Below are 26,061 nucleotides of genomic sequence, written 5' to 3'. Positions count from 1 at the left end.
GAGGGGAACAAGAACAGGAGGTTTCTTAAAAATAAAACAAAATAAAAAAGAGGGGGAGCACTGATCTTCACAAAAGCCACAGAGATTCTGGCAGTTGCCAAGAGGGCAGCACATAATACTCAGCTACGAGGGGAGAGGGGGACTTTCATCCAAGTTTTACTTTGGACGGCAGAGTCCTGGATGGGATAGCGGAGTCCAGTGATCTTAGTTTGGCTAAAACAATTTGATCCATTTTAGTTGTTTTAGGATTTTCCCTCTGCATTTCCCAGTTGTAGGCAAAGGGTGCAGTGTCCAAATCCAATCACTGGGACCACACAGAACTGTGCCGAGGCTGGCTTTTCCTTTTTGGCCAGGCAGAAGCAAAATGGAGAACGTTTGCATTAATCAAAGGACCCAGTTAACCATCGCTCTGAGTTTCCCTGACAAAACTGGCCTGGCGATCAGGCCCCTATGGGTAATTATGAGGCAGACTCTGCTTTCCACAGGGCTTGATATTTGATTAACTCCCAGTCACACTCCATCGCACAGATGTCCAAGGTGCACATATAGGCCTGGGGGATAATCCAGATATCTTTTCTCCCCTAATAGGTTCCACCAATAACTTCATACCCAATTCCTTGCCTTCTAGGAACGAGCCCTTGGACAGATTACTAGACTTCACTCTAACAGTAACCCTAACATACTTCCGATTCTACCATAACCCTATTTCGGCTCACAGTATTTACACAGCACTTCTCTTCTACCCAGAGGGGGCTGCTTTCAACAGCTGACTGGGGCGCGGTAAATCCTCAGGAAAAGCATTGTCTGGGAATATACGATCTTATTTATCACTGAAGCACGTGGGTGCCGTCAGTGCTCGGAGCCAGTTTTTGAGAAAACTAGCTGGCGCTGGAGAAGTGGATCCGGTTGACTAACCCTTTCCTCCATTCCATGTAGACAGAGTCTCTCTGCAGGGTAGGCTCACTGGCATTTGACAAGATGCTGCACTGTAACAGAGTTCACCTCGCACGCAGTGCACTGGCAATGCGTCTCACGCTCGGTTCTCTGATGTCTAATAGGACACAAGGAGCAACTGAAGCCTTCACCCCACCAGGAACATGCTAGTGACCTGCTAAAGCCTGATGAATGAAGTCTCTGCTGTGCACTCGGACTGGTCTTCAGAGAGAGACTTTCTGACATTCACTACACGTGTCTAGGATCTCTTACTCTGGAGTCCCGACTTGCTGTGTGACCACAGCTGCTCTCCTGGTCACTACTTCCACAGGTTTAACTCGTGCTTGGGTTTCTGGTGGGATTTAAGATTGTTCTTTTGCTTAAAAAATTCCCCCCCCCACCCAGGCAGACTCTGGGCTTCCCTCCTGTATGGATTCCCAGTTGCACTGCACATTGCTGCTGCATCCTGGAGCTTTTCCTGACTCTCTGTACGTCCATACAGTCCTGCTTTTGCTCAGCTCCTCTGATGTATTACAAGGCTTCTCCTTGGCCTACATCTTTTCCCACATTCAGCACATATGGCCTCTCACCTGGACAGTTACCCTGGTGAACAATGACTCTTCTGATTTCACTGAAATCTGTTTTATATTCAGTGGACTCCTCCAGACAGTTCCCAGAGGGGTTTCTTGGAGGTGTTACTGAGCCATATGGACTACCAGGTGTTTCTTCCTCATCTGGAGTCTGGAAATTCCCTTCTGATTGTTCCAACATTCGGTGCAGTTCCAGGTTTTCCGGACAGTCCTCAGGATGAATCTCCTCTGTTTTGATCACAACCCTTATACCTGCTGCAATGAGAGAGAACCCAGGTATTATTCATTCCACTGAGCTGGGGTAAAAGAAACCATTAGCAAGAATCCTTTTCGATTCACAGTGTCGTCACATCAGAGAGAGCTGACTTAGGGCTGATTTGCTATTTTTGCATTTTCCTGCAGAAGGTGATTTGCGCTGACCTCAAACCACTACTGCCAAAATCTTCAGTGGTGCCTCGGTCACCTAAAACACGCCCCAGGTTTATGAGCTTCCTAAATCCCAACACTCCAAGCTTCAGGGGTCCAGAATCCAACAGCCAATATAATCTCTTTCTTCAAGATCATCTCACTCCGACCCTCCAGCACCTCTGACGGCTCCATTCCCAGTTCAGAACCACCCTCCTGGCCATGCAGTGAGCTCATTCAACCCTAGCTCACTGGCTGCCCTAACCCTCATCCCTCGTTATGGGACAGGCTGCAGAGACAGCACCTGATCCCCAGTGTACAGGGTGTTCACCCCATCTTAGCATCCCCTCAGTCTGGAAGGGTGCACTCACACAGAGGTGCTAAAAAGGGTGGGTTAGGGGACAGGGCCCTGCACTGGGACGCAGGACACATGCGTTGAATGTCTGCCTCAGCCTGTGTGAGCCTGGACAAGTCACTTCATCTGCCCTGTGCGTCCCTCTCCTGATCTATAAAACGCGGAACAGCATGCCTTGCCTCAAAGGGATCCTGTGGAGATTAATCCATCAGTGACCGGGAGGTGCTTAGATACTTCAGTGAGGGGGGCAGATAGATAAAGAAGGGCTGTAAGAATGGCTGTTTGAGAGACAGGGAGAGGGGAGGTCTTTGGGAAGTTTGGCCTGAACCCCCATTTCCTAGTCCATTTCCGTGCTTATATTAGCTGTTTCTCCTTTCTTGTTATAAGCGCTAACCCCAGGAGGAAGAGACCCTGCTGACTGCAGCCGTATTGTTTTCCCTGCTAAGTCATTCCACCACTTACAGCACCCTGTTCCCATGACTCTCCGCAGCCTGGAAGGACGCTATTTTACCCTATATCTGGAGGCTGAGTAATTTCTTCTCCAAACTTTGCTCCCTTGAGTCTAAGACTGACTCTAACCTGAACTGCATTCTTCCTCTCCCCTTACTGCCGCTCCGTTTTTTCTTCACTGTAGCAAGGAATACTCCAGCCCTGTTCTCTCCCTCACTCCATCTCTGTACATAGAGCTCTGCGGTCCGCCCCTTTCAGAATCTCTGCCCCCAGATCTGCAAGGCACCATCTCTTTATTCTACTTTACAGATGCTACAACAGCCTTCTGAATAAGATGAATACATTTACTCTGCATCGTGTTAATCTATACGTACCTGCAGTGGGGTCGGGAAGGATTTCTCTCTCCTCATCCGAGTCCTGCTGACCCATGATTCGGGACTCTACTTCTTGTTCGATATGTGACAAAACACCAGGTTTGGAAATCGCAGAGTCTATTCAATGAGAAAGATTATTGTGCCATAAGCTTTATTCACATTCCCCCATCCCTGTCCCCCATGGAGATGATGGGAACTGTGAATGGACACACGCATGTTTGAATGCAGTCTCTGACTAAGGGAAATGCATCTCATGAGGGTTTGGTTGGGTTCCCTAGATGAGAGTCAGCGATTTTCAGACCTCATGGAACCTGTGGCCCCCCCATGCACAAAGAAAGAATCAAAGGAGCATCCGCAACTTTAAAACAAAAATCACACTGAGAATTTTTCAATTTCCTGGGTGAAATCCTGGCCCATTGAAGGCAATAGTAAAACTCCCACTGACTTCAGTAGGGCTAGGATTTCACCCACTGTTGCTACAACTAACACCTAAGACAATTGTAACTGATAGAGTAGGCAAAAGTTATTCCTCTGTTTTCCAGTTTGTTCAGTGTGCAGTTGACAGCACTGTATGCACAGGCAATTCTACTGTTTCTCCCACATGTGTGGGGGTATGGCTACCCTGGAGCTGTAATTTCCAGCTCAAGGAGACGTCCCTGCATTAGCACTGATTAAGCGAGCACACTAAAAACAGAAGTGTAGCCATGGCAGCGTGAGCAGCAGGAGGGGTTAACCACCTGTGTAACTACCTCGAGTTTCAGATGGGTTCACATTCAGGGCAGATAGTCCCTCCTGCTGGTGCCATCACAGCAACGCTGCTATTTTTAGCACACTAGCTTGACCAGTGCTAGCGCGGGTATATCTACCTGAGCTGGAAATTACATCCCCAACTTGCGGAAACATTCTTTGTGTGCGTGCATGCGTGCGCATATGCACACTCACGCACAAGGGGGCTTCAAATAGCAACAGGAGAGATTATTTTGAAGTTGTTTTAAAAATGCAGTGAAGTCACAAAATTTAGCAGGACGACACAGGAACCAACGTAAGACCTGAAACTGCATTTAATTCAGAGTCTGAAATCAGCTAGACAGCATCCCGTTACAGCACTTGTTCTTAATCATAATGATCCGAAAAATATCTGTGACTAGGATCAGCTCCTCGCCATTTTCCATAAACGTCACTTCGCCTCCGCCCCCCATACTCCAGAAGCGACGACCAACCAACACCCTCTAGCAAAGGGGATTGGGAGGGAGGGGGACTTTTCAGAAGAGCTCCCCATCGGCCCAGCTCTGCTCCCACTGAAGTTGGTGGTAAAACTCCCACTGACTTTAATGGGAGCAGCAGTAGATCACTGCTGAGCCCTTTTGAAGCCAGCTGTTAGATATTAACACATGCTTCTATACAGCATGTCTTCAGCCGTTTTTATACTCCAAGCACCATTTTAAAGTGAACTCAGCATTCCTTAAGGGACTGAATTAACAGTTTTGGAGACCTGTGTCCTCTGTTTACCCAACAAATAGGTGCAGTGTAAGCAGACAATGCAGGCTTTTCCCACGCTGCTCTGCCAGCATGCCTCAGCCCTGCAGTGAGGATCACCTAGAGGGTTTATAAGGGATGAATGCACACACGTCCAATCACTGCCCAAAGCTAGAAAGCAACAGAAGGACGAGGAGTACAAACACCCTTGTGTAGTTTAAGTCTTTTTTTTAAAAGGGAGCTGCCCTTCAATCAGAAAGGTGCTGAGGACAGTACGTGCTGATCCACAAAAAGAAATGAGAAAATAGCCTGAGCTGAAGCCAGCCTGGAACTTCAGAGATCTTAGTTTATAACAAACGGGGGAAACCTGCTCTTTACCTAGGGAGATCAAAGATTCATAGTTGCCCTTCATCACATTCTTGTACAGCTCCTTCTGCCATTCGTCTAGTTTCTCCCACTCCTTCTCGTTGAAATAGACCGAGACGTCATCAAATGTCACTGGCACCTGAAATCACAAACGTTGCACACTTAGCACCTTCTGCAATGCTTATATCTTGGTGTCTGCTTCCTTAACTTCATGTCACACACAGGAGAATAAAACCTCTCTCCATCCCACTTAGATGTCAAAGCTAATTCAGTGAGGTGAAGAATGCACAAAACAGAAATCTGGAAACAATTTTCCGATTCCTATTTCCACCACATAATGGAACTCAGCTATGAACATTGCCAGGCTCCATATCCAGATCAGAATTTCTCCAAACCCCACAGATCTGATTCTGGTCTCACTTATATCAGTGTAAACTGGGCCCAAATTATTCAAGTTATACATCTGTCAAACTATTAAATGAGATCAGAATCAGGCATCATGGCTGATCCTCAGCTCTATTAAGGAATTGACCTCAAAACCCATGTTCAATTGCTCCAGAACTCTGGGGAAATCATGTTCCAGACCTGAGGTTCACAGCTTTGACTGTCGCTAGTTATCATACAAATCTACTACAGAAATGTTTACAGTTTTCAGATACACAAAGAGGCAGTTCTTTTCTACAAAGATGGGCAAATATTTCATAATCATTCATTCACACAGTGAATTCCACCTGATGCAAATCAAACAGATTGCAGTTTTCAAGGTTATTTGCCAAATAATTTCTGCAAATAATTCCAAGCTGTAGCCAATTTGCAAAGACTTTCTTATGAGTATTTGAAAGGAGCAGTTTGGACCGGACACACAGCCTTTTGTGTCTGTTCCAACTGGGTGACTATGACTCAATCAAGTTTCCAGTCAAGTATTCACACTTACAAATTTGATATTGTCTCTGTGAATATGCAGCAGTTTATTTAAAAAAATACCATTTTCATGACATTCCCACAGTAAACGTGCTTGCTAGAACATTTGTGAAGCACAAAAGCGTCTATATGAATGAACACTAGAGGAACTTTTATTTTTTCTTTGGTTTTATTGTTCACCAAGCCTCAATTTTAAGTACATCGAGCCTGTCTCATTTCTCCCGAGTCCCAGGTGTGCCCTTCTGCCTGGCACTAGAGAAGAGTTCTGCCAGTTGACTATGTGCTGTGTGAAGAAGTACTTCCTTTTGTTTCTTTTAAATCTGCTGCCTGTTAATTTCATTGGGTGACCCCTAGTTCTTGTGTCATGTGAAGGAGTAAATAACATTTCCTTATTCACTTTCTCCACACCGGTCACGATTGCATAGACCTCTGTCATATCCCCCTTGGTCATCTCTTTCCCAAGCTGAAAAGTCCCAGTCTTGTTACTTCCTGCCACCTTTTCCCCAGCCTCAGACACCTCTTACCTGCTCTTTTCTGCTGCTTCGCTGTCTCACCAGTAGCAGCTTGTAATATCAGGGAATAAGTCTGGCTATTGGATGGAGACAGCCAGCCATGAACTCTTACCCCACAAATCCTAATGAACTCCATCTGAGAAATCCCTGCTTTAAAAAAAATCCCTACTGCAAAAAAAAAAAATGTAAGTACATTAGAAGCAGGAGGCCCGCTGAACAATCAGTGGGGCCACTGCATGATAGAGATGTCACAGGAGCACTCCAGGAAGATACATCCATAGTGGAGAAACTAAATGAATTCTTTGCATCAGTCTTCACTGCAGAGGATGAGAGGCAGATTCCTACACCTGAGCCATTCTTATTAAGAGACAAATCAGATGAACTGTCCCAAACTGAGCTGTAATTAGAGGAAGTTTTGGAACAAATTGATCAATTAAACAGTAGTAAGTCCCCAGGCCAAGATGATATTCACCCAAGAGTTCTGACGGAACTCAAATGTGAAATTGCAAAGTTAACAGTGATATGCAACCTATCATTTAAATCAGCCTTTGTACCAGATGACTGGAGGATAGCTAATGTGACACCAATTTTTAAAAAAGGCTCCAGATGCGATCCTGGCAATTACAGGCCAGAAAGGCTAACACAGGGCTTGACAAACCCCGGGTGCCAGGTCATCATGGCGCCTAGAAATTTAATTCTGGCGCCTAGTATTTCTCCCGGGGGGGGGGCGGGAGGAGCAACAGCCGCCGCGCTCTGGCCAGGGCGCCACTGCAGACATGTGGCAGACCTGGGAGAGGGGAGCTCTGAGGCTATCGCGCTCCAGCCAGGGCGCCCCACCACTGGGCCCACGTTGTGAGAGAGGGGCGGGGGGAAGGGGCGGGGCCGGGAGGGGAGAGCGGCTGCTGCATTCCAGCCAGGGCGCTCCACTGCTGGGCCCACATTGTCTGGCTCCTTAATTTTTGGGCTGGCTCCTAGCTCCAAAGCAAATTTGTCGAGCCCCGGGCTAACTTCGGTACCGAGCAAATTGTTTGAAACAATACTAAATAACAAAATTTATCAGACACCTTGATTAACACAATTTGTTGGGGAAGAGTCAACATGGTTTTTGTAAAGAGAAATCATGCCTCACCAATCTATTAGAATTCTTTGAGGGGATGAGCAAACATGTGGACAAGGGTGATCCAGTGGACCTAGTGTACTGTTAGGGTGCGCAAGACTTTGTGACGCGAAATCAGTATAGCTTGACAAGAGCAAGGCCCTGAAAGCAATGCTAAGCTTCTGCAGCAAGTATAGCAAGAGTTTAGGCCTCTCAGTAGCAAAACCCAGACGCTGCCCTCCACCCGACCTTGGGCTGGAGAAGGAAGTGCCTTGGGGTCTGGAAACTCCCGAGACGACCACATACACCTGTTGATGCTTGATAAGTAGCATAATTCCTGTTTAATATTGATTTAAGCTATAGATAAGCCCTTTTTTGAAGTAAACAACTAACGTCACCTTATTCCAGAAAGTCCCTAACTAACTACCAATAGACTAATAGTAACAAGTGTTAAGGCCCAATCCCTAAAAAGGATTGAGATATACGTCATGTATTACTGGGTAAGGCTTAATGCAAGGTGAGGAGGGAAAAAGGGTATATCAGTCCCCCGGGAGCCTCCCCAAGCCGAGACTCTCCGAGACTCCGTGGAAGCCATAGCGGATGCCTCGGCTAGGACGGTTCCCCGGACGCCACCTACTTATCAGAACGAAGTATGGGTCTCCTCGTTCTTGCATTGGTAAGCGCCCCTCTACCCGCCTAGATAAATCTAACTTTGCTAGATCCATGGGCCCCCAGGAATATATTGCTGTAGGTATCCTCTTGGCGGGTTTCCTCCTTGTTGTATGGTTTACTTTACTGTTCACTAACTGTTGCCGTTGCTGCTGTTGCTCAGCTCATGATAATAACAACAATACATGAACAGGGATACCTTTCCCTAGTATAATATGCCCATGCATACCTGCAAGTTGCTACTTTATATCCTTGTGATTGATTGTATCTTCATTATACTGTTTAGTTTAAGACTTGTGCTGGAGCTCCTGTTCCTGTATGGTAAAGGACTTCCGCTCTTGTCTTTCTTACGCTATCTCATATAATAAACAAGCACTTTCTGAAATCATTTTGTCCATTTGCTCCATCCCACTACCGAGATAAAAATACCGAGCATTACATGTACTTAGACTTTTAGAAAGCCTTTCACAAGGTCCCTCACCAAAGGCTCTAAATCATAGAATCACAGAATCATAGAATATTAGAGTTGGCAGGGACCTCAGGAGGTATCTAGTCCAACCCCCTGCTCAGAGCAGGACTAACCTCAGCTATATCATCCCAGCCAGGGCTTTGTCAAGCCACAGCTTAAAAACCTCCAAGGATGGAGATTCCACCACCTCCCTAGGTAACCATTCCAGTGCTTCACCACCCTCCTAGGGAAAAACTTTTTCCTAATGTCCAACCTAGACCTCTCGCCCTGCAACTTGAGACCGTTGCTCCTTCTTCTGTCATCTGCCACCACCGAGAACAGCCTAGCCCCATCCTCCCTGGAACCCCCTTTCAGGTAGTTAAAGGCTGCTATCAAATCCCCCCTCACTCTTCTCTTTTGCAGACTAAACAAGCCCAGTTCCCTCAGCCTCTCCTCATAAGTCCTGTGCTCCAGCCCCCTAATCATTTTTGTTGCCCTCCGCTGCACTCTCTCCAGCTTGTCCACATCCTTTTTGTAGTGGGGGGCCCAAAACTGGACACAATACTCTAAATGCAGCCTCAGCAATGCCGAATAGAGGGGAATAATCATTTCCCGTGACCTGCTGGCAATGCCCCTCCTAATGCAGCCCAGTATGCTATTAGCCTTCTTGACAACCAGGGCACACTGACTGACTCATATCCAGCTTTTTATCCACTGTTACCCCCAGGTCCTTTTCTGCAGAGCTGCTGCCCAGCTCGTCGGTCCCCAGTCTATAGCTGTGCATGGGATTCTTCCTTCCTAAGTGGAGGACTCTGCACTTTTCTTTGTTGAACCTCATTAGATTTCTTTTGGCCCAATCCTCCAGTTTGTTTAGGTCCTTCTGTATCCTATCCCTACCTTGCAGGGTATCTACCACTTCCCCCAGCTTAGTGTCGTCCGCAAAGCAAAGTATGCGGTCATGGAATAAGAGGGAAGCTCCTCTCATGGATCATTAACTGGTTAAAAGATAGGAAACAAAGGGTAGGAATAAAAGGTCAGTTTTCAGAATGGAGAGAGATAAATAGTGGTGTCCCCTAGGGGTTTATACTGGGATGAGTGCTGTTCAACATTTCATAAATGATCTGGAAAAAGGGATAAACAGTGAGGTGGCAAAATTTGCAGATGATACAAAGTTACTCAAGAGAGTTAAGTCCAAAGCAGACTGTGAAGAGTTACAAAGGGATCTTACAAAACTGGGTGACTGGGCAACAAAATGGCAGATGAAATTCAATGTTGACAAATGCAAAATAATGCCCATTGGAAAATATAAACTCAACCATATGTACAAAATGATGGGGTCTAAATTAGCTGTTACCACTCAAGAAACAGATCTTTGAGTCACTGTGGACAGTTCTCTAAAAACATCCACTCAATTTGCAACAGCAGTCAAAAATGCTAACACAATGTTAGCCATTAGGAACCATGGCTAACCCAATGGAAACCATCAGGAAAAGGATAGATAATAAGACCAAAAATATCATAATGCCTCTATATAAATCCATAAATCCATTGTACACTCACACCTACAATACTGTGTGCAGTTCTGGTCACCCCATCTCAAAAAAGATATATTAAAGTTGGAAAAGGTAGAGAGAAGGGCAACAAAATGATTCAGGTATGGAAGAGCTTCCATAAGAGAGATTAAAAAGACAGGGACTGTTCACCTTGGAAAAGAGACAGCTAACGGGGGATATGACAGAGGTCTATAAAATCTTGACAGGTGTGCAGAAAGTGAATAAGGAAGTGTTATTTACTCCTTCACATAACACAAGAATTAGGGTCACCCATTAAAATTACTAGGCAGCGGGTTTAAAACGAACAAAAGGAAGTATTTCTTCACACAATGCACAGTCAACCTGTGGAACTCTTTGCCAGGGGATGCTATGAAGGCCAAAACTATAACAGGGTTCAAAAAAGAACTAGGTAAGTTCATGGAGGATAGGTCCATCAATGGCTATTAGCCAGGATGGGCAGGGATGCAACACCATGCTCTCTGAATGTCCCTAGCTTCTGTTTGCCAGTAGCTGGGAGTAGAGGACAGGGGATGGATCACTCTATGACGACTGCTTATTCCATTCATTGCCTCTGAAGCACCTGGCATTGGCCACTCTCGGAAGACAGGAGACTGGGCTAGATGGACCATTGGTCTGAACCAGTATGGCCATTCTTATGTTCTTAATATAATTTTTGTTCATAAGAGGGACGTTCTCCTCCAATTCACCTCCCACTCACACAGCTCCCGAGAGGGAAACAAAGCATCAAAAATATTAAGGGGCAGTTTTATTTCTGACTTTCTTTGAGCTCCTAGTTCAGACCTCACTTCTCCCCAGCTCTCCCCTTCCAGCCATAGAATACACCCTACTGTTCTCTAGCCTGCAGTAAGCACATGTGAAATGTACCTCTAATTCTGCACCCAACTGCAGGTTTGAGCTTGCATAAAGTTTGCATACAAAGCCCTGGAGCAGCAGTTCCCAAACTGGGTTGTGACCCCAAGTGGGGTCGCTTCATCAGCAGATGGGGTCATGGCCATCCCGAGCGTGCTAGAGGACGCCATCTTACGAAATGGCCTCCACGCACAGCGTGACCTCACACGCACCACATACACGAGGTCACGTCGCACGGGGGAAGCTATTTTGCTCTACAAGACGACACGCCCCATGCAGCATGACCTCGCACGCACCGTATGTGCGATGACGCAGTCCAGAGGACACCGTTTTGTGAAGCAAAATGGCATCCTCCATGCGGCGTGACCGTGCTCGTACAGTGCGTGTGAGGTCACACTGCAGGGAGGACACCATTTTTAAACAGCAACTTCCATGCTGTCTGAGGTAGTGGGAAACAACACCTCTGAAAATGGGGTCATGCAGGGAAAATGATTGGGAACCGCTGCTCTAGAGACTGGTTTGATTTAATCCCCCCTGCCAGCACCGGCTGGGACATTGATACCTTGGGGACTTCTCCATTAGTGCCCGGGGGTAGCCTCAGGATCCAGAAGTTCCTGTTCTTCAGCAGGTTCTCCATGTTCTCCAGCCTCCTCTGCAGCAGCCCGTACTCCTGGATCAGCGTTCCCAGTGCAGCACACTTACTCTCCAGCTGGTTGCCAAGCTCCACTGCTGTTTTTTCACAGTCTATCAATTTCTTCTCAGCCATCCCGGTTCTCCCCTCCAGATCCAGCAACCGTGTGGCATGAGAATCCACCTTCTTCTCTACAGCTTGAATTGCTGCGACGACAGTCAGGGAAATCTCCGCAGTCTGAGTTTCTCTTTCAGACGTTCGTTCAGGGACAATGGGAGGCTGTAAAGGAGATGGACACTGTGCAACTGCATCCAGTTCTGGCCCCTGTTTGCAAAGACAGAAGTGGGAAATGGAGTTGTGGTCATATAGTCAGCGTAGAGAGAGAAAAACAGGGCAACTATCGCTCATGCTCTTAGCACTTCCTTCATTGGATCTTTAGTCTTTGAGGAACACTCCAAATGCAACAATTAGAGGTCTGTGGCCATTCCCATGGGTTTCAAAAAGCAGTCAGTGCATATGTCCGGTAACTGCTCAAATCTAAGGGACCCACAGACTTCAGTTAAAGGGAGAGTTATTTTTTACTCTTTTAAGTGAGTAAAAAGGGGAAATGAACATCACTCTCTGATATGTACACAGTCCCTTTTCCCTATGTGGGCCAGACTCTTAAGTAGTATTTAGATTGTTCAGAGTCACAGTATGGATTTGAAGCCATTAAGAAGCTCACAGCTATACCATCCTTAGGCTATAATCTCACTGGAACACACAAAATAAGGGATGTGTCTTGATCAGTTCTCAGGAGGGAAACCAGGAAGGATGACCCTGGCTGCTGGTGGAAATGGTGTGGGTGATTTGGTTCTGAACGGATAGCTAAGCAAAAATCCAGCAGAAATTCAAGAAGCTCTGTGCTGCTGAGGCGCCATCTTTCAAGGTGTGTCTACGCTCTCCCTGCGGCAGCACGTTGAGTACACACAAAATACATGCCCCCCGCACAGGTATAAATAGCAGTGTAGGTGGTGAGGCACTGCTTAGGGGTGTAAAGACATGCCAGACTTAGGGTGTGTACCATACACGGCTCACTACACACCCAAGCAGTGCCTCCCCTGTACATACTGCTATTTTTAGCAGCGTAGTGTCCGCCACTGTCGGCTCTGGCAGTGGGGATGCAGCAGGGAAAGACTCCCCTCAATGTGGAGGCAGAGGGGAAAGGCTCTGGCAGGGAGGCGGCAGCAGGAAAGATTCTAGCAACTCCTCACTGCAGGAGCCTTTCCCCGCTGCCCTCCTCCTCCTCCCCCGCCAAAGCCTTTCACTGCTGGGTGTAGCTGCACATATCCTGCAAGCCACCGCCCGTGGCATGCACTGTAGACATACCTTTACGTGAAAGAGAGTGTACCTGACTTGTTGTGGTAATGTAACATTCCCTAACGCTTTCCATAAGAGTCGGGGCATTGACCAGAGTATTCTGGACAAATTCCAGCTACTTTCCTCCCGCACAGATTTCACGCACAGAACCGGTGTACTACGGTTATTTTTGATTTCCCGTCCTCGATTGTGCACGCAGGTTTCTCGCACACACTGGTAGAGAAGGTACATTGCACCCAGAGGTCTCTCTGTTTAGGGATCTCAGCGGATGCTCATATGTTTTATGAAGAGCTTTTAAACGCTGGGGGATGAAAGCAGCTACTCAAAGAATAACGAAGTCCAAGCATTTAAATGCGAGAAGCAAAGCCAGCGTCACTAACACCACCGAGCCCCTGCGGTCTCTGTGAAAAACAAGGGGCAGGAACGGGGTTGTGGCGTTAGGATGCTTCAAGTCAACAGACACGTTCGGATTTCACCTTCCAGGCCAGCCTATGAGACAGGCCAAGGGAAAAAGCTCAACACCTGGAGTGCTGGGAAACACAACAGAAGGCAGCCTTAGCCGGCAGCATCCCGCAGAGTCATCGCCCCTTCGGCAGAGCGACTCTCCGACCGGCAGAGGGTCGCACAAAGCTCGTTTCTGCCACCTCCGGAAGGCGGCTGCGATGCTGCTGTGTGCGCAACACACACACACACACACACACACAATGCCCTGCGTTATGGTTCAACAACAACAACAACCGGCGGTGCTGTGCCTGCGAACGGCTCCCCGCCAGCCAGCAGCGGGGCCAGGCTAGAGCCCCGGCGGGCCTGCCAGGAGCAGCGGAGCCCCCTGCCCCGGCCCGGCCCGCAGCACAGAGCCCCCCGCTCCCCCCAGGGGCTCAGACCCGCCCGGGCCCGGGCCCTGCCCCTCGCCGGCCAGCAGCGCGCTGCCCCCAGCCCCGCTCGGCCACCCCCGCCGGGCCCTTACCTGGGCAGCGGCCCGCTCGGCCATGGCACTTCGTTCCCGGCCCAGGCGCAGCCGGAGCTCGCCCCTCACCGCGGCCCGGGGGCGGACATGAGCCCCTCACCCGCCCGCCCCGGACGGCGGCCCGCGCTGAGGACGGGCTGGGCCGGGCCGGGCCGGCACCGGGCGAGGCGAGGCTGCTCCGCAGCGAGGCCGGGGAACTGAGCCGCGGCGAGACGCGCCCGCCGCCCCGCGCAGGGAACGAGCCCCACGGGGCCCGGCCCGGCCCGGCTCGGCTCCGCTCCCGTCCCGCTCCGGGCTGGGCAGATCCGTCCCGTCCGTCCCGTCCCGGCGCCTCCCGCCCTGCTCGCCAGGGGCCGCCCCGCCCGCGGCCGGCCGGAGCGGAGCGGAGCAGAGCGAGCCGAGCCGAGCCGAGCGCCGTCGGGGCAGAGGGAGCGAGCCGCGGCCTCGTCGCTGGCAGGGCCCCGGGAGCGGCGGGGTTGGCCGGGCGGGCGGGCAGCGGGGCCGGCAGCGGCCCCTTCCGGCGGGGGGGGCGCACGGCAGCGGCCGGGCCTGGGATTCTGGCAGTCGCGTCTCCATGGCGGCGGGCCCGGCGCAGATTGCTAGGCCCAGCCCCCCTGCTCCCCTCTGTCCCAGCCCACGGCCGGGCGGGGTAGGGGGCGTGGGGGACTGTGCGGGCCCCGGCTCCTGGAGTCAGGGGATGCCTTCCCCGCCGAGCTCACCCCACCTAGCTTAAACCATGGTTCTGGGCGCAAGGGGTTTCTACGGCCGGCTGGACCCCCTAATCGTCAACAGGGGCACTGCCCCACGCAGAGGCCCTCCACTGGGGCTGCCGTGGGGCTCGTGGGCCTGGGTTCTTGGCAACTCAACGGGGGTGCCTCCGCCGGACTGGTTCAGGGAGTCAGGAACCCACCGTACCTCCCTGGGTGGTGTCTGCTATCCCTGACCCCGTGGCTTACCCTTAGGACTGGCCTGAGGCATCCTACATACGCTCCGTAAGGGAAGGACCGACAGCCACTGTACACAATATTTAGCAGAGGAAATACAGCAGGAGCATATAAAGGGATTCGGCTCCTCCGTCCATGGATGGAGCATGATTTGCATCTCACAAATACTAGCTTTAGACAGAGGGACAAATATAAAACCACTTAGAAACACCCACGTTCCCAACACTGGCATCTTCTTGACTGTGTCATTGTCAGAGCCCATGATCGTACCGATGTCCATGAGCCACGAATGCTACGGATGACTGCTGGACAGTCCATCACTTAGTCAGATCAATCATGAACGTGCTGCTTGCACCACAATAGTGGAAGCAACCAAAAAGAAGTCAGAAGAGATTTAACATCAAGGCACTTCAAAATCACACTAGTCACGAGGCTCTTCAACAACGCCTCACTGAGAGCTTCTCTGATCTCCCTGACAACATCAATGACATCCAAACATATTGGGAGGCGTTCCAGACCATTATTCACAAGGCACCTGCTGAGTCAATTGGACAGTCCACTCACAACAAGGAAATCCTAGCTCTTATTCATCAGAAGAGAAGCACATTTGGCAAAATGAGCCCTCTAACCAGCAAAAATGAGAGACTTATCATCGGCTTAAAGCTGTAGTTCAAAGGAGACTACGTGACATCAAGAATCAGTGGTGGCAAGCAAAGGCCAAGGAGATCCAGAGTTTCCTTGATCAACATGACATGAGAAGCTTTTTTCAAGCAACAAAAGCCATCTACAGGCCAAGTGCAAACAGCATAACCCGTTGGCAATCTCAGGACAGTTCCACCCTTCTGAAGAACAATGTAGCTCTCAAGCAATGTTGAAAGGAATATTTTGAGACTCTATTGAACCATGAATCTGAAGTCTCAGCAGGCACCACTGAATCCAATCCTCATCATCCAGTAATAGAACCTCTTGCCAACTCCCCATCTTCTGAGGGGGTTTGCCATGCCATCACTCAGACTAGAGACAACAAGGCACCAGGCCCAGATGGCATCCCTGTGAGGTCTTCAAAACTGGTGGAATAGCATTTGTGCAGAAACTTCATCAACTCCTTGTTAGAATTTGGGTTATTAAGGAAATTCCATCTGATCTAAAGAATGCCAATATTGTGACCATTTTTAAAAAAGGGGACAAGTCAATGTGTGAGAATTACCAGGGTATTGCCCTCCTCTCCATTGCTGGGAAGATTCTTGCTCGCATCCTTTTGAACCACCTCCTTCCTCTTGCTGAAGACATCCTTCAGGAATCCCAGCGTGGTTTCAGAACGTCTTGAGGCACCACCACCACGATTTTTGTTGCACAACAGATCCAAGAGGAGTGGTGAGAACAACACCAGCCGTTGTTTATGGTATTTGTTGACCTAACTAACGCCTTTGATTCCATCAATTGTGAAGCATTAATGGAAGGTGCTGTCTAGGTTTGGTTGTCCATTGAAGTTCATTCATGTTCTCAGGCTATTTCACAACGGAATGACTGCCACCATCCTCTATAATGGATTAAAAACAACGAGAGTCCTGTAGCGCCTTAAAGCCTAACAAATTTCTGCGGGCATAAGCTTTTGTGGGCTGCAACCCACTTCGTCAGATGCATGAAGTGGAAATCACAGATAAGAAGTATATATATACATCCAAGGGTAAGAAACATAACAATGGGGAGGGCAAGTGCTAACAAAGTCAGTTAGGGTAGATGAGGCCTATTCACAACTGTTGATTAGAAGGTGAGAATGTGTGAACAGTGACAATTACTTCTTCTAATGAGATAACCATTCCAAGTCCCTATTCAGATCCAGTCTGATTGTGTCAAGTTTGCAGATCAGTTCCAGCTCTGCAGTTTCTCGCGGAAGTCTGTTTTTGAAGTTTTTTTGTAGAAGTATGGCAACTTTCAAGTCAGTGACAGAGTGTCCTGGGAGATTGAAGTGCTCTCCGACTGGTTTATGGATGTTATTATTTTTTATGTCTGATTTGTGTCCATTTATTCTTTTGTGTAGTGACAGTCCAGTTTGGCCAATGTACATGGCAGAGGGGCATTGCTGGCACATGATGGCATATACTACTTTAGTAGATGTGCAAGTGAATGAGCTCCTGATGGTGTGGCTGATGTGGCTAGGACCAGTGATGGTGTCACTAGAATCGATGTGTGGGCAGAGTTGGCAACGGGGTTTGTTGCAGGGATAGGTTCCTGGGTTAGTGTTCTTGTTGTAGGGTGTACGGTTGCTGGTGAGTATTTGCTTCCGGTTGGGGGGCTGTCTGTAAGCAAGGATAGGTCTGTCTCCCACGGCTTGAGTGAGTGAGGGATCATCTGCTAGGATAGGTTGTAGATCCTTAATGATGTGTTGGAGAGATTTTAGATGGGGGCTGTAGGTGATGGCCAGTGATGTTCTGTTGTTTTCTTTGTTGGGTCTGTCCTGTAGTAGGTGACTTCTGGGTACCCATCTGGCTCTGTCAATTTGTCAAATCAGACGTAAAAAATAGTAACCTCCATAAGCCAGTCGGAGAGCACTTCAATCTCCCAGGACACTCTGTAGCTGACTTGAAAGTTGCGATTCTTCACCAAAAAAACTTCAAAAACAGACTTCAGCGAGAAACTGCAGAGCTGGAGCTCATATGCAAACTTGACACAATCAGCCTGGGTCTGAATCAGGACTTGGAATGGTTATCTCATTACAAGAAGTAATTGTCACTGTTCACACATTCTCACCTTCTAATCAATGGTTGTGAATAGGCCTCATCTACTTTAACTGACTTTGCTAGCACTTGCCCTCCCCATTGTTGTTTCTTACCCTTGGATGTATATATATACACACCTCCTCTCTGCGATTTCCACTTCATGCATCTGACGAAGTGGGTTGCAGCCCACGAAAGCTTATGCTCACAGAAATCTGTTAGTCTTTAAAGTGCTACAGGACTCTCATTTTTGCTGTATACAGACTAACACGGCTACCCCCTGGAACTTTTATAATGGATTAGAGATGATCCTGTTCACCATCCGTACTGGGGTTAAGCAGGACTGTGTTATTGCCCCAACCCTTCATCTATCTTGCTGTAATCTTGATTCTTATTCATGATCACTTTCCTCTGGAATTGGGATTATCGTATCGCATGGATGGTCAGCTTTTCATCTGCGGCATCTTCATTCTAAAATTAAGGTCACCAGGACTGTTATTACTGATCTTCAGTATGCCGACAACTGTGCTATCCTCATGCACACCGAGGCTGACTTGCACTCCACCCTAGATCTCTTTTCGGGTGCCTATCATAGCCTGGGACTCACCCTCAACATTGGGAAGACTAAGGTGGCTCCAGCAGCCTGCCCCAGCACAAGTTATCACCCTTCTCCCACAGATTGTCATCGGCGGTGAACCCCTGGAAAAGGCTGAGCATTTCCCTTACCTTGGTAGCCACCTCTCCCAGGCAGCCAAGCTTGATGTGGAGATTGAACATAGGATCCGTTGTGCCAGCACATCCTTCAGAAAGTTGCTCCCTCATGTCTTTATTGACAGAGATCCGTGGATGGAAACTAAGACGCTGGTCTACAATGCAGTAGTCATCCGCGCTCTTCTTTATGGCTGCAAGATATGGGTGACATTTTGAAGACATCTTAAGTGTCTGGAATGGTCCCAACAGTGCTGTGTTAGGAAGATTCTCCGTATCAGATGGGAAGATGTCACAACAATGCCCACGTTCTCTCTGCAGCTAACATCACCAATGTTGAGGTGAAGATTATGAAACATCAACTTCGCTGGCCTGGTCATTGTGTGCGGATGGCTGATACTTCTCGAGCGTATCTACCACTCCCCTCAGCTTAGTGTCATCTGCAAACTTGCTGAGGGTGAAATCCACCCCATCCTCCAGATCATTAATGAAAATGCTGAACAAAACCGACCCCACTGGCATTCTGCTTGTTACTGGCTGCCAATTAGACATCGAGCCATTGATCACTAATCTGTTCAGCCTGATGATCTAGCCAGCTATCTATCCATCTTATACTCCAGTCACCCAACCCATACTTCTGTAACTTGCTGATAAGAATACTATGGGAGACTATATCAAAAGCTTTGCTAAAGTCAAGGTATATCACGTCCACAGCTTTCCCAAATCCACAGAGCCAGTCATCTCATCATAGAAGGCAATCAGGTTGGTCAGGCATGACTTGCCCTTGGTGAATCAATACTGACTGTTCCTGATCACCTTCCTCTCTTCCAACTGCCTCAAACTGGTTTCTTTGAGGACCTGCTCCATGATTTTCCTGGGGACTGAGATGAGGCTGACTGGTCTGTAGTTCCCCATATCCTCCTCCTTCCCTTCCCTCCCATGGGATAGAACAAGACATCTGGGTCAGGAGCCTGACCTGTCTTCCCCTTTTCTGAGGCAGGGACTATAGTTCGGATAGCAGCAATCGCCACATCCCCAATGCATGGACTGTGGAGGTTCTCAGTCTCTGCTGGAATTCTGCCCCAGAATATCCTTCTGGCCACATTCTGCTTGGCAGGTGTCACAAGATTTAGCTCGAGCCCCCTCTTGGGGGAGTTCCTGGTGCCTTCCTTTGTGTGCTGGGATTACTACAGAGTTGATCTGAAGAAGTGCTCTGTGTTTCCGGCTACAAGTATTAGGGGAGTGGTTCTGCCCTCTGCAACAGTAGTTCAACAAAAAGGGCAAAGCAGGACAGTCCTGCAACCCCACCACAGTCTGGATCCCCCCAGCTTGTCTTGCAGAGCAAATGGGTCAGTTGTCTCTGAGTCAAACTGGGTTTCTTTAACCCTGGTCCGTCAGAGAGGCCCAGGCTGAGCGTCCTGGGTTGTAAGACATGAAAACAATTACAAGAAGTTTCCTCTGCTTAACCAGAGGATTTGGGCCACAGAGGATCTTCTGCAGCCTTTCTAGTAGTCCGCATTCCCTGTTCTGTGGATTCAGGGAGAGCTGGGCCCTGGCTCTGCTTTCCCCCGAGGACTCCTTTCCAGGGCTTGACTCCTCTCTTTTAGGGAGCTGCCCCTCTCCAGGTGCAGCCAGGCTGGGAGCTGACTGTGCCCAGAGCAGCTCATTAACTCCTTTCCTGGCTGAGATGGGCACTTGCTCCAGCACAGCAGGCGCTCCTACAACTACCCCTCCTCCCACTGTGGAGTTGTGCTAAGCACCTACGGGCTCGCTACCACAATGCAGCGGTACAGAAATAGCTGGGGGCAGCATGAGCATCCTGCACACAAAGGTCGAGTTAGCACTGGTGGGTGGTAGGGACACCCCGAACTGTTGCAGTAACCATTGATGCTGGCAACACTTAGCTAACACCATTCCAGCATGAAGCAGTGCCTGTCTCTCTAATATGTGTGCACGGACTCCATCAGAGACAAGCTAGCTACACTGGCACAGAGGTTATACTCAGCAGGCATGGATCTAGACACAAGGTTTTGCACAGACATAACGGGCTTAAACCACAGCAACCAATAGTAGGTAGGCCCTGGAAGAGAGGAGAATCCTCAGAGGGATGCAGGCTGGATTGTTACAGCCCCTGGTATGGGAACATACAGGTCTCTCGCTCCATAGGTGACACAGGATATGTCTACACTGCAATTAGACACCCATGCATGCCAGCTGTCTCAGCTAAGGGGCTCTTTAATTGCAGTATAGATATTCACGCTCCGTTCCTGTGAGCTCTCAATCCTCCTACCGCTCAAGGTCCTAGAGCCCAGGTTTCTGCCTGAGCTTGAATGGCTACACCAGTGGTTCTCAGCCAGGGGTTCACATACCCCTGGGGTACGCAGAGGTCTTTCAGGTGGTTCATCAACTCATCTAGAGATTTGCCTAATTTTACAACAGGCTACATAAAAAGCACTGGCAAAGTCAGTGCAAACTAAAATTCCATACAGACAATGACTTATTTATACTGCTCTGTACAATATACACTGAAATGTGAGTACAATATTTATATTCCAATTAATTTATTTGATAATTATACGATAAAAATGAGAACGGAAGCCATTTTCCAGTAACTGTGACACTTCTGTATTTTTATGTCGGATTTTGTAAGCCAGTAGATTTCAAGTGAGGTGAAGGTTGAGGGTACACAAGACAAATCAGACTCCTGAAAGGGGTACGGTAGTCTGGAAAGGTTGAGAGGCACTGGTCTACCCCACAATTAAACAGTCCCTTAGTCCGAACCAACCACAGGTGTCTGTCTAGTGTAGATGTACCCTCAGTGGCTTCAACCTGGCAGTAAAATGAGGACGCTGAACATCTGAACCGTCTTATACATTTTATTATGGCGTATTTTGAAAAGAGGATTTGAGAGAACGCCACACATGAACAACACAGCAATAGCTCTACTCACACGGCTACGTACAGAGAAACATAAATATTAACCAGCTACGACCTCCCGCTGGGGGACGGGCCCAGGTTGAAGAGTTCCTGCTCCACCCCCTTCTGGAAAGTCAATGGGACTGAGTCACTCAGGCACTGCTAAAAATGGCCCCCAAGGAGTCTATTACTTCATTGGGCTCGTGGACATTTATTCAGATTTCACGATGCACATGGGTTAGTGGCAGCCCTGTAATGTCTCAGGCACAGAATCCATCGTTTGAATGGCGTCCGATACGCAGACCCAGGGGAAAGATGTCCACTCCCATCAGGAACACTTAACATACGCTAACAACAATGATAAAAACTGTAAAAGAAAGTGAAGGTGTTCAGATAACTTACACAGAAGGCTTCCCCTTTCAAAAGGGCACCTTACCTGTGTACCACAAGCCAGGAATCCTGACTGACAGGTCAGACACCTATGAACACTGAAAGGTAGCACTCATTGGCTTAAGCAAGATACAACGACCTTTAGTGTAATGAATTAGCAGGAGAAACATAGGAAAAGAACAAGCGTCCCCTGGAGCACTGAAGCTGCCTAGATGTCTTTTGCCATAGCGGGAATTGACTCAACTGTTAACAAAGCAACCCAGACCTCTCCATGGACCATCCCGCTAACGTTTATTTCCCTGTTTGTCACCCAGTGACTTGGTCTCACTCCCTTGCTCAGATGCCGTCAAGACCATTGTCCCCAGCCAGAGTTCCCGGGTAGCATTTGACAGAGCATCTACGGGGGGAACTCCTTGTGCATCAAACGCAGCGACACCGGCTCACCCCTGTGTGCTTTGCCTGGCAGGTCGTGCAAGCGTCGCTGTGCCGCCAGCGTCCCCCAGTGTTTCTCCCCCGTGTGGATGCGCTGGTGTCCCACCAGGTGCTGCTTGCGGGTGAAGCTCTTCCGACACTCGGGGCACTGGTAAGGCCGCTCTCCCGTGTGCAGTCGCCGGTGGGTCAGGAGGTGCTCCTTCCGCATGAAAGACTTCCCACACTCGGTACAGCCATAGGGTCTCTCCCCGGTGTGGATCATCTGGTGCCTAATGAAGTTTGAGTGGTGGTTAAAGCCCCTCCCACATTCGTTGCAGATGTACAAACCTCTGCTCTTCCCCGCGTGACTCCTCTGGTGTATCATCAGGTTGATCTTCAGCCGGAAGCTCTTCTTGCACTCAGAGCAGGTGTGCGGCCGGTCGCCCGGATGGGAGAGTGGATGTTTGCTGAGGCTCGACTTGTGAGGGAAGCTCCGCTCGCTCTCAGGGCAGTTATCGAGTCTCTCCCCCGGCGGGGTCCGTGGACAGGATTTGAGACGGTGGTGTTGCTTGAAGCTCTCCCTGCACTCAGGAGGCGCACGGCCTCCACCATGGATTCTCTGATGCAGCACGCACTGCTGCTCATAGAGGAAGCTTTTCCCACATTCGGGGCAGACGTACGGCGCCTCTCCTGGGAGGCTCTCCTCCTCGACAATGATGGTGGTGAAGTTACTGAAGTCTCTCTCGCCCACAGCTAGTTCCCCCAGGCTGTTCCCATCAGGGTATTTTCCCTGGATGCTGACGTTGCTCTGATCGGCACAGATTGGTCCCTGCTCAGGGTACTGGAAAACAGTCTCTTCGGATTCTCCGGGCAACATGCTATACATCTCCAGATTTACCGGGACTCCATCCTCAGCTTTGACTACAACCTCGTCGTCTGCTGGAATCAGAGGAGAAACCAAAAGTTATTCAGTTTTCTACCCTTTGTCCACCCACCAGCTGCCTCTAGCACCCTGCCATCTTTCTGCTTCCTAGCACTATCCGCCTGGGAAAACTGTGTCATCAACATACTGCCCCACTCTAAAACCCCTACACCAGGAGACAGCAATTGGGGACTTACAGTATAATCAGAGTACCTCACTGCTAGCCAAGCAAGAGGAGCGCCAGGCGAAGAGACTGAGAGGAGGACATCCCTTTGGCATAAAAAGGAGACGAACCGATTCCGTTCCAACCTACCACCCACAGAGCCCAAAAAGAGATCGCTGAATGGAAGTCAGTCAGGCCTCGTTGGAAGCTGTGACTGAGCCCGGAGATAGTGCTCGGAGAAGGACAGTTTATTAGATAGGAATGTCTAAATAGACAGAACTATAAGAGCTGGCAAAAGTCTCTTTTGATTGACAGATTCCTGTTGCACTCACTGTTTTGAGTCATTCCAATCACTCATCTCACCCGTGCTGGGCTCTGTAGAGATCTCTCTCTCCTCCGAGTCCCACTGAGCCCTGACGTATAAATCTTCTTGTTTTACCCAAGATCCAGTGTCATGTGTAAGGCTCAGCGATTCTGTTTGCGGGAGGAGAGAAATTACACTGTGATTAGCTAACATCCACCCATTCACACGGTTCTATTAGCTAATGTTTACATATAGTACCCCAAGTGCGTAAGGTGTTTTACAGAGAGAACCGAGACACGGCCTGTGCTACACTCTTGGCTAGGTACAACATGATGCGGGGAGATATGAGAGCAAGCAAGCAGTATGCACAAAATAAGGCAGTGAAGATGGTTTTTGCTCGTGACTCAACTTGTGTTGGTTCCTGATTTCGGGTGCGTGTGCTGGGGAGTCATGCTAGATTTCACGGCTCTTTGCACTTATAAAACGGGCGTAGCAAGCTCTCTTAGGCCAAGACTTTCCAAAGCACGGAGTCATTCTGGGTGTTTCAGTTTGGGGGTGCCGGACCTGGGAGCTATAAATAGACCTGATTTTCAGAGAGCAGGTGCTCAGCTCTTGCTGAAAAAAATCAGGCCTCTAAATTGTCCCAAGTTGGGCACCCGAACTTTATGGCACCCAGAGTTACTAGTCCCTTTGGAAAACCCTGGCCAGTGGACATAAGGATATGAAAAGCAGCAGCTGGAGGCTCAATCCTTACCTTCCCGTTTCTGCTGAAATAAGATTCCTACCTTACTCACGCACTTAGTACAAATCTTTCTGTGGCGCATTTCCTAATTCCTGGCTCTTTAAACGCCAGGGAGCTCAGCCTATTCTGCTCCAGAGAAGAGACATAAGCTTTCCTGGCTTCTTTCCCATCTCCAAACCCCTCCAGGACTCTCTCCATCCTGGCTGGCTGAACTTCTTCCAAACCAGCCAACTCTGTTGCTTCACTCCTGGCTGTCTCTGTGGCATCCTGCATGCCCGATGAATAAAGAACCGCCTCACACTCCACAGCTGTAAGCAGCTCCCACTCTTGCACTGCCCCTCCTTCTCTACCTGTGCATCCAACTCTGCTTTACCTACGTACCTGTCATACTCACAAAGCCTCCACTACTGTAGTACGAGTCCTCACACCAAGTATTTATTCTCAGAACTCCTCTGTGAGGTAGGGAACTGCATTTTGCAGATGAGGCATGCAGACACCAAGGTCACAAAGAAAGCCCGCGGCAGAGAGGGAATTGAACCTGGATCTCCCAAGTCCCAGGCTAACGCCCTGACCACTGGGCAATCCTTCCTTTCCTACATCTGCCAACAAAATACTTTATGACATTCCACATAACTCACCCGTGCTGGGGTCCGTCGGAATCTCTCTCCCCCCCGAGTCCTCTTGATGCCCCCCCCACGGCTCCTCGCCCCGTTCAATCCTGGACAGGAGGTCGGGTTTGGAGATGGCGTAGTCTGATCATGTGAGAGGACAGGAAGGGGGGGAGGGTTATTCACAGGCACTAAGAATTACTCACAGACAAGCAGGAGTGATTTTAAACCGATCTGTCCTCCCAGCTCAGGTGCAGGGAGGAGGGGGAATGAGGAACTTCTCCCTCTCTCCCCATGGAGGGGCCCACAGCCCCCCCCTTCCAGCAGTAGCATAGTGAGAAACACAGATTCCCCATTTTTTGCGTGCCTATTTCAAGCTGCAATGCCCTCACATAAGCAGGGAGAGAGCCGGCTGCTGGGAGGGAGGGGCTGGTGGGTTGCCCCCCACGCTAGAATTCAAATATCCAAAGGCACAACAGAATAAAGCTGTCAGATGTGCTGGGTGTCGGTTTCCTGACTACTGCATCCTTCCTTCTGCTGAGCTTTCTGCCCTGGAGGTCGGTGATTGCAGAGACTGCAAGACACATTAAAAGCTGGGAGTGCAATCCAAAAGCTGAGAGAGAGAGAGAGAAAACACGCAGCACAGCAAAGCAATGATGGTGAGCACCCGAATCCGCACTCACCACCGGCGCCACGCGTCACAGACCTCCGCCTATTCCAGCCCCTCCAGCGGCACTAATGGCAGAGCACAGTCGCACTGCACAGAGCAGGCCTGGGGTATTCAAACCGCCCCTGGGACGCAGCTGATACCCAGACAGGCAGGTTGAACATGCGCAGCTCTGTGCAACCGTTATTCGGAGCTGGAAAGCTGCAGGCGGAGCAATCGCTGCAGGTCTCTTGCTCTCTGCTGAATGGACGGAGGGAGCGGAGCGTAAGCTGAAGGCTACAAGTGCTGCTCCACTGGAATGATCCTGGCTGGTGAAAGGTGGCTATAGCACAGCCCTATGGACTGACGGCCTCTATCCATGGAATGGCTATAGCACTAACAGCAGCACTGCAAGCTTACTCTCCTCCACCGGGCGTAATCCAGTTCCAGAAGGACCATCTCAAGGGTACATTCAGCCCTTAGTGTCTCTTCAGACTGCCACCAAAAGCACCAATCAGAAGGACCATAATCTGTGGCAGATACACCACCACTACCAGGCTGAATTCACCAACACAGCAGCATGAGCCATCTTTCAGTCACTGCCACGCTGGCCGT

At 49.3% G+C, this 26,061-nt stretch overlaps 3 protein-coding genes across 3 annotated transcripts in view; 1 reads left to right on the top strand and 2 right to left on the bottom strand.

Annotated features, from left to right (window-relative positions):
* The window catches only part of LOC137150572 (zinc finger protein 585A-like), a 240,549-nt gene that overhangs the window by 102,793 nt on the left and 111,695 nt on the right, over positions 1-26,061 (top strand). The window lies entirely within an intron of this gene.
* The window catches only part of LOC137150576 (zinc finger protein 777-like), a 111,706-nt gene that overhangs the window by 65,717 nt on the left and 19,928 nt on the right, over positions 1-26,061 (bottom strand). The window lies entirely within an intron of this gene.
* Positions 1-26,061, bottom strand: part of LOC137150593 (zinc finger protein 777-like) — a 31,451-nt gene that overhangs the window by 2,743 nt on the left and 2,647 nt on the right. The window contains exons 4-11 of the mRNA XM_067544554.1: positions 24,831-24,944; positions 23,510-23,620; positions 22,052-23,000; positions 13,976-14,039; positions 11,581-11,973; positions 4,962-5,088; positions 3,108-3,224; positions 1,524-1,778 (exon numbers count right to left, since the gene is read on the bottom strand). Of these exons, the coding sequence (XP_067400655.1) occupies positions 1,524-1,778; positions 3,108-3,224; positions 4,962-5,088; positions 11,581-11,973; positions 13,976-14,039; positions 22,052-23,000; positions 23,510-23,620; positions 24,831-24,944 (2,130 nt within the window). The remainder of the gene's footprint in view (positions 1-1,523; positions 1,779-3,107; positions 3,225-4,961; positions 5,089-11,580; positions 11,974-13,975; positions 14,040-22,051; positions 23,001-23,509; positions 23,621-24,830; positions 24,945-26,061) is intronic.

This window comes from Emydura macquarii, unplaced genomic scaffold, assembly GCF_026122565.2.
Source record: "Emydura macquarii macquarii isolate MOO-44397 ecotype Brisbane River unplaced genomic scaffold, CSIRO-AGI_Emac_v2 contig_973, whole genome shotgun sequence".
NCBI classification, from domain to species: Eukaryota; Metazoa; Chordata; order Testudines; family Chelidae; genus Emydura; species Emydura macquarii.
The sequence above is the reverse complement of the archived record's forward strand: the minus strand, read 5'-3'. Positions and strand labels throughout refer to the sequence as shown.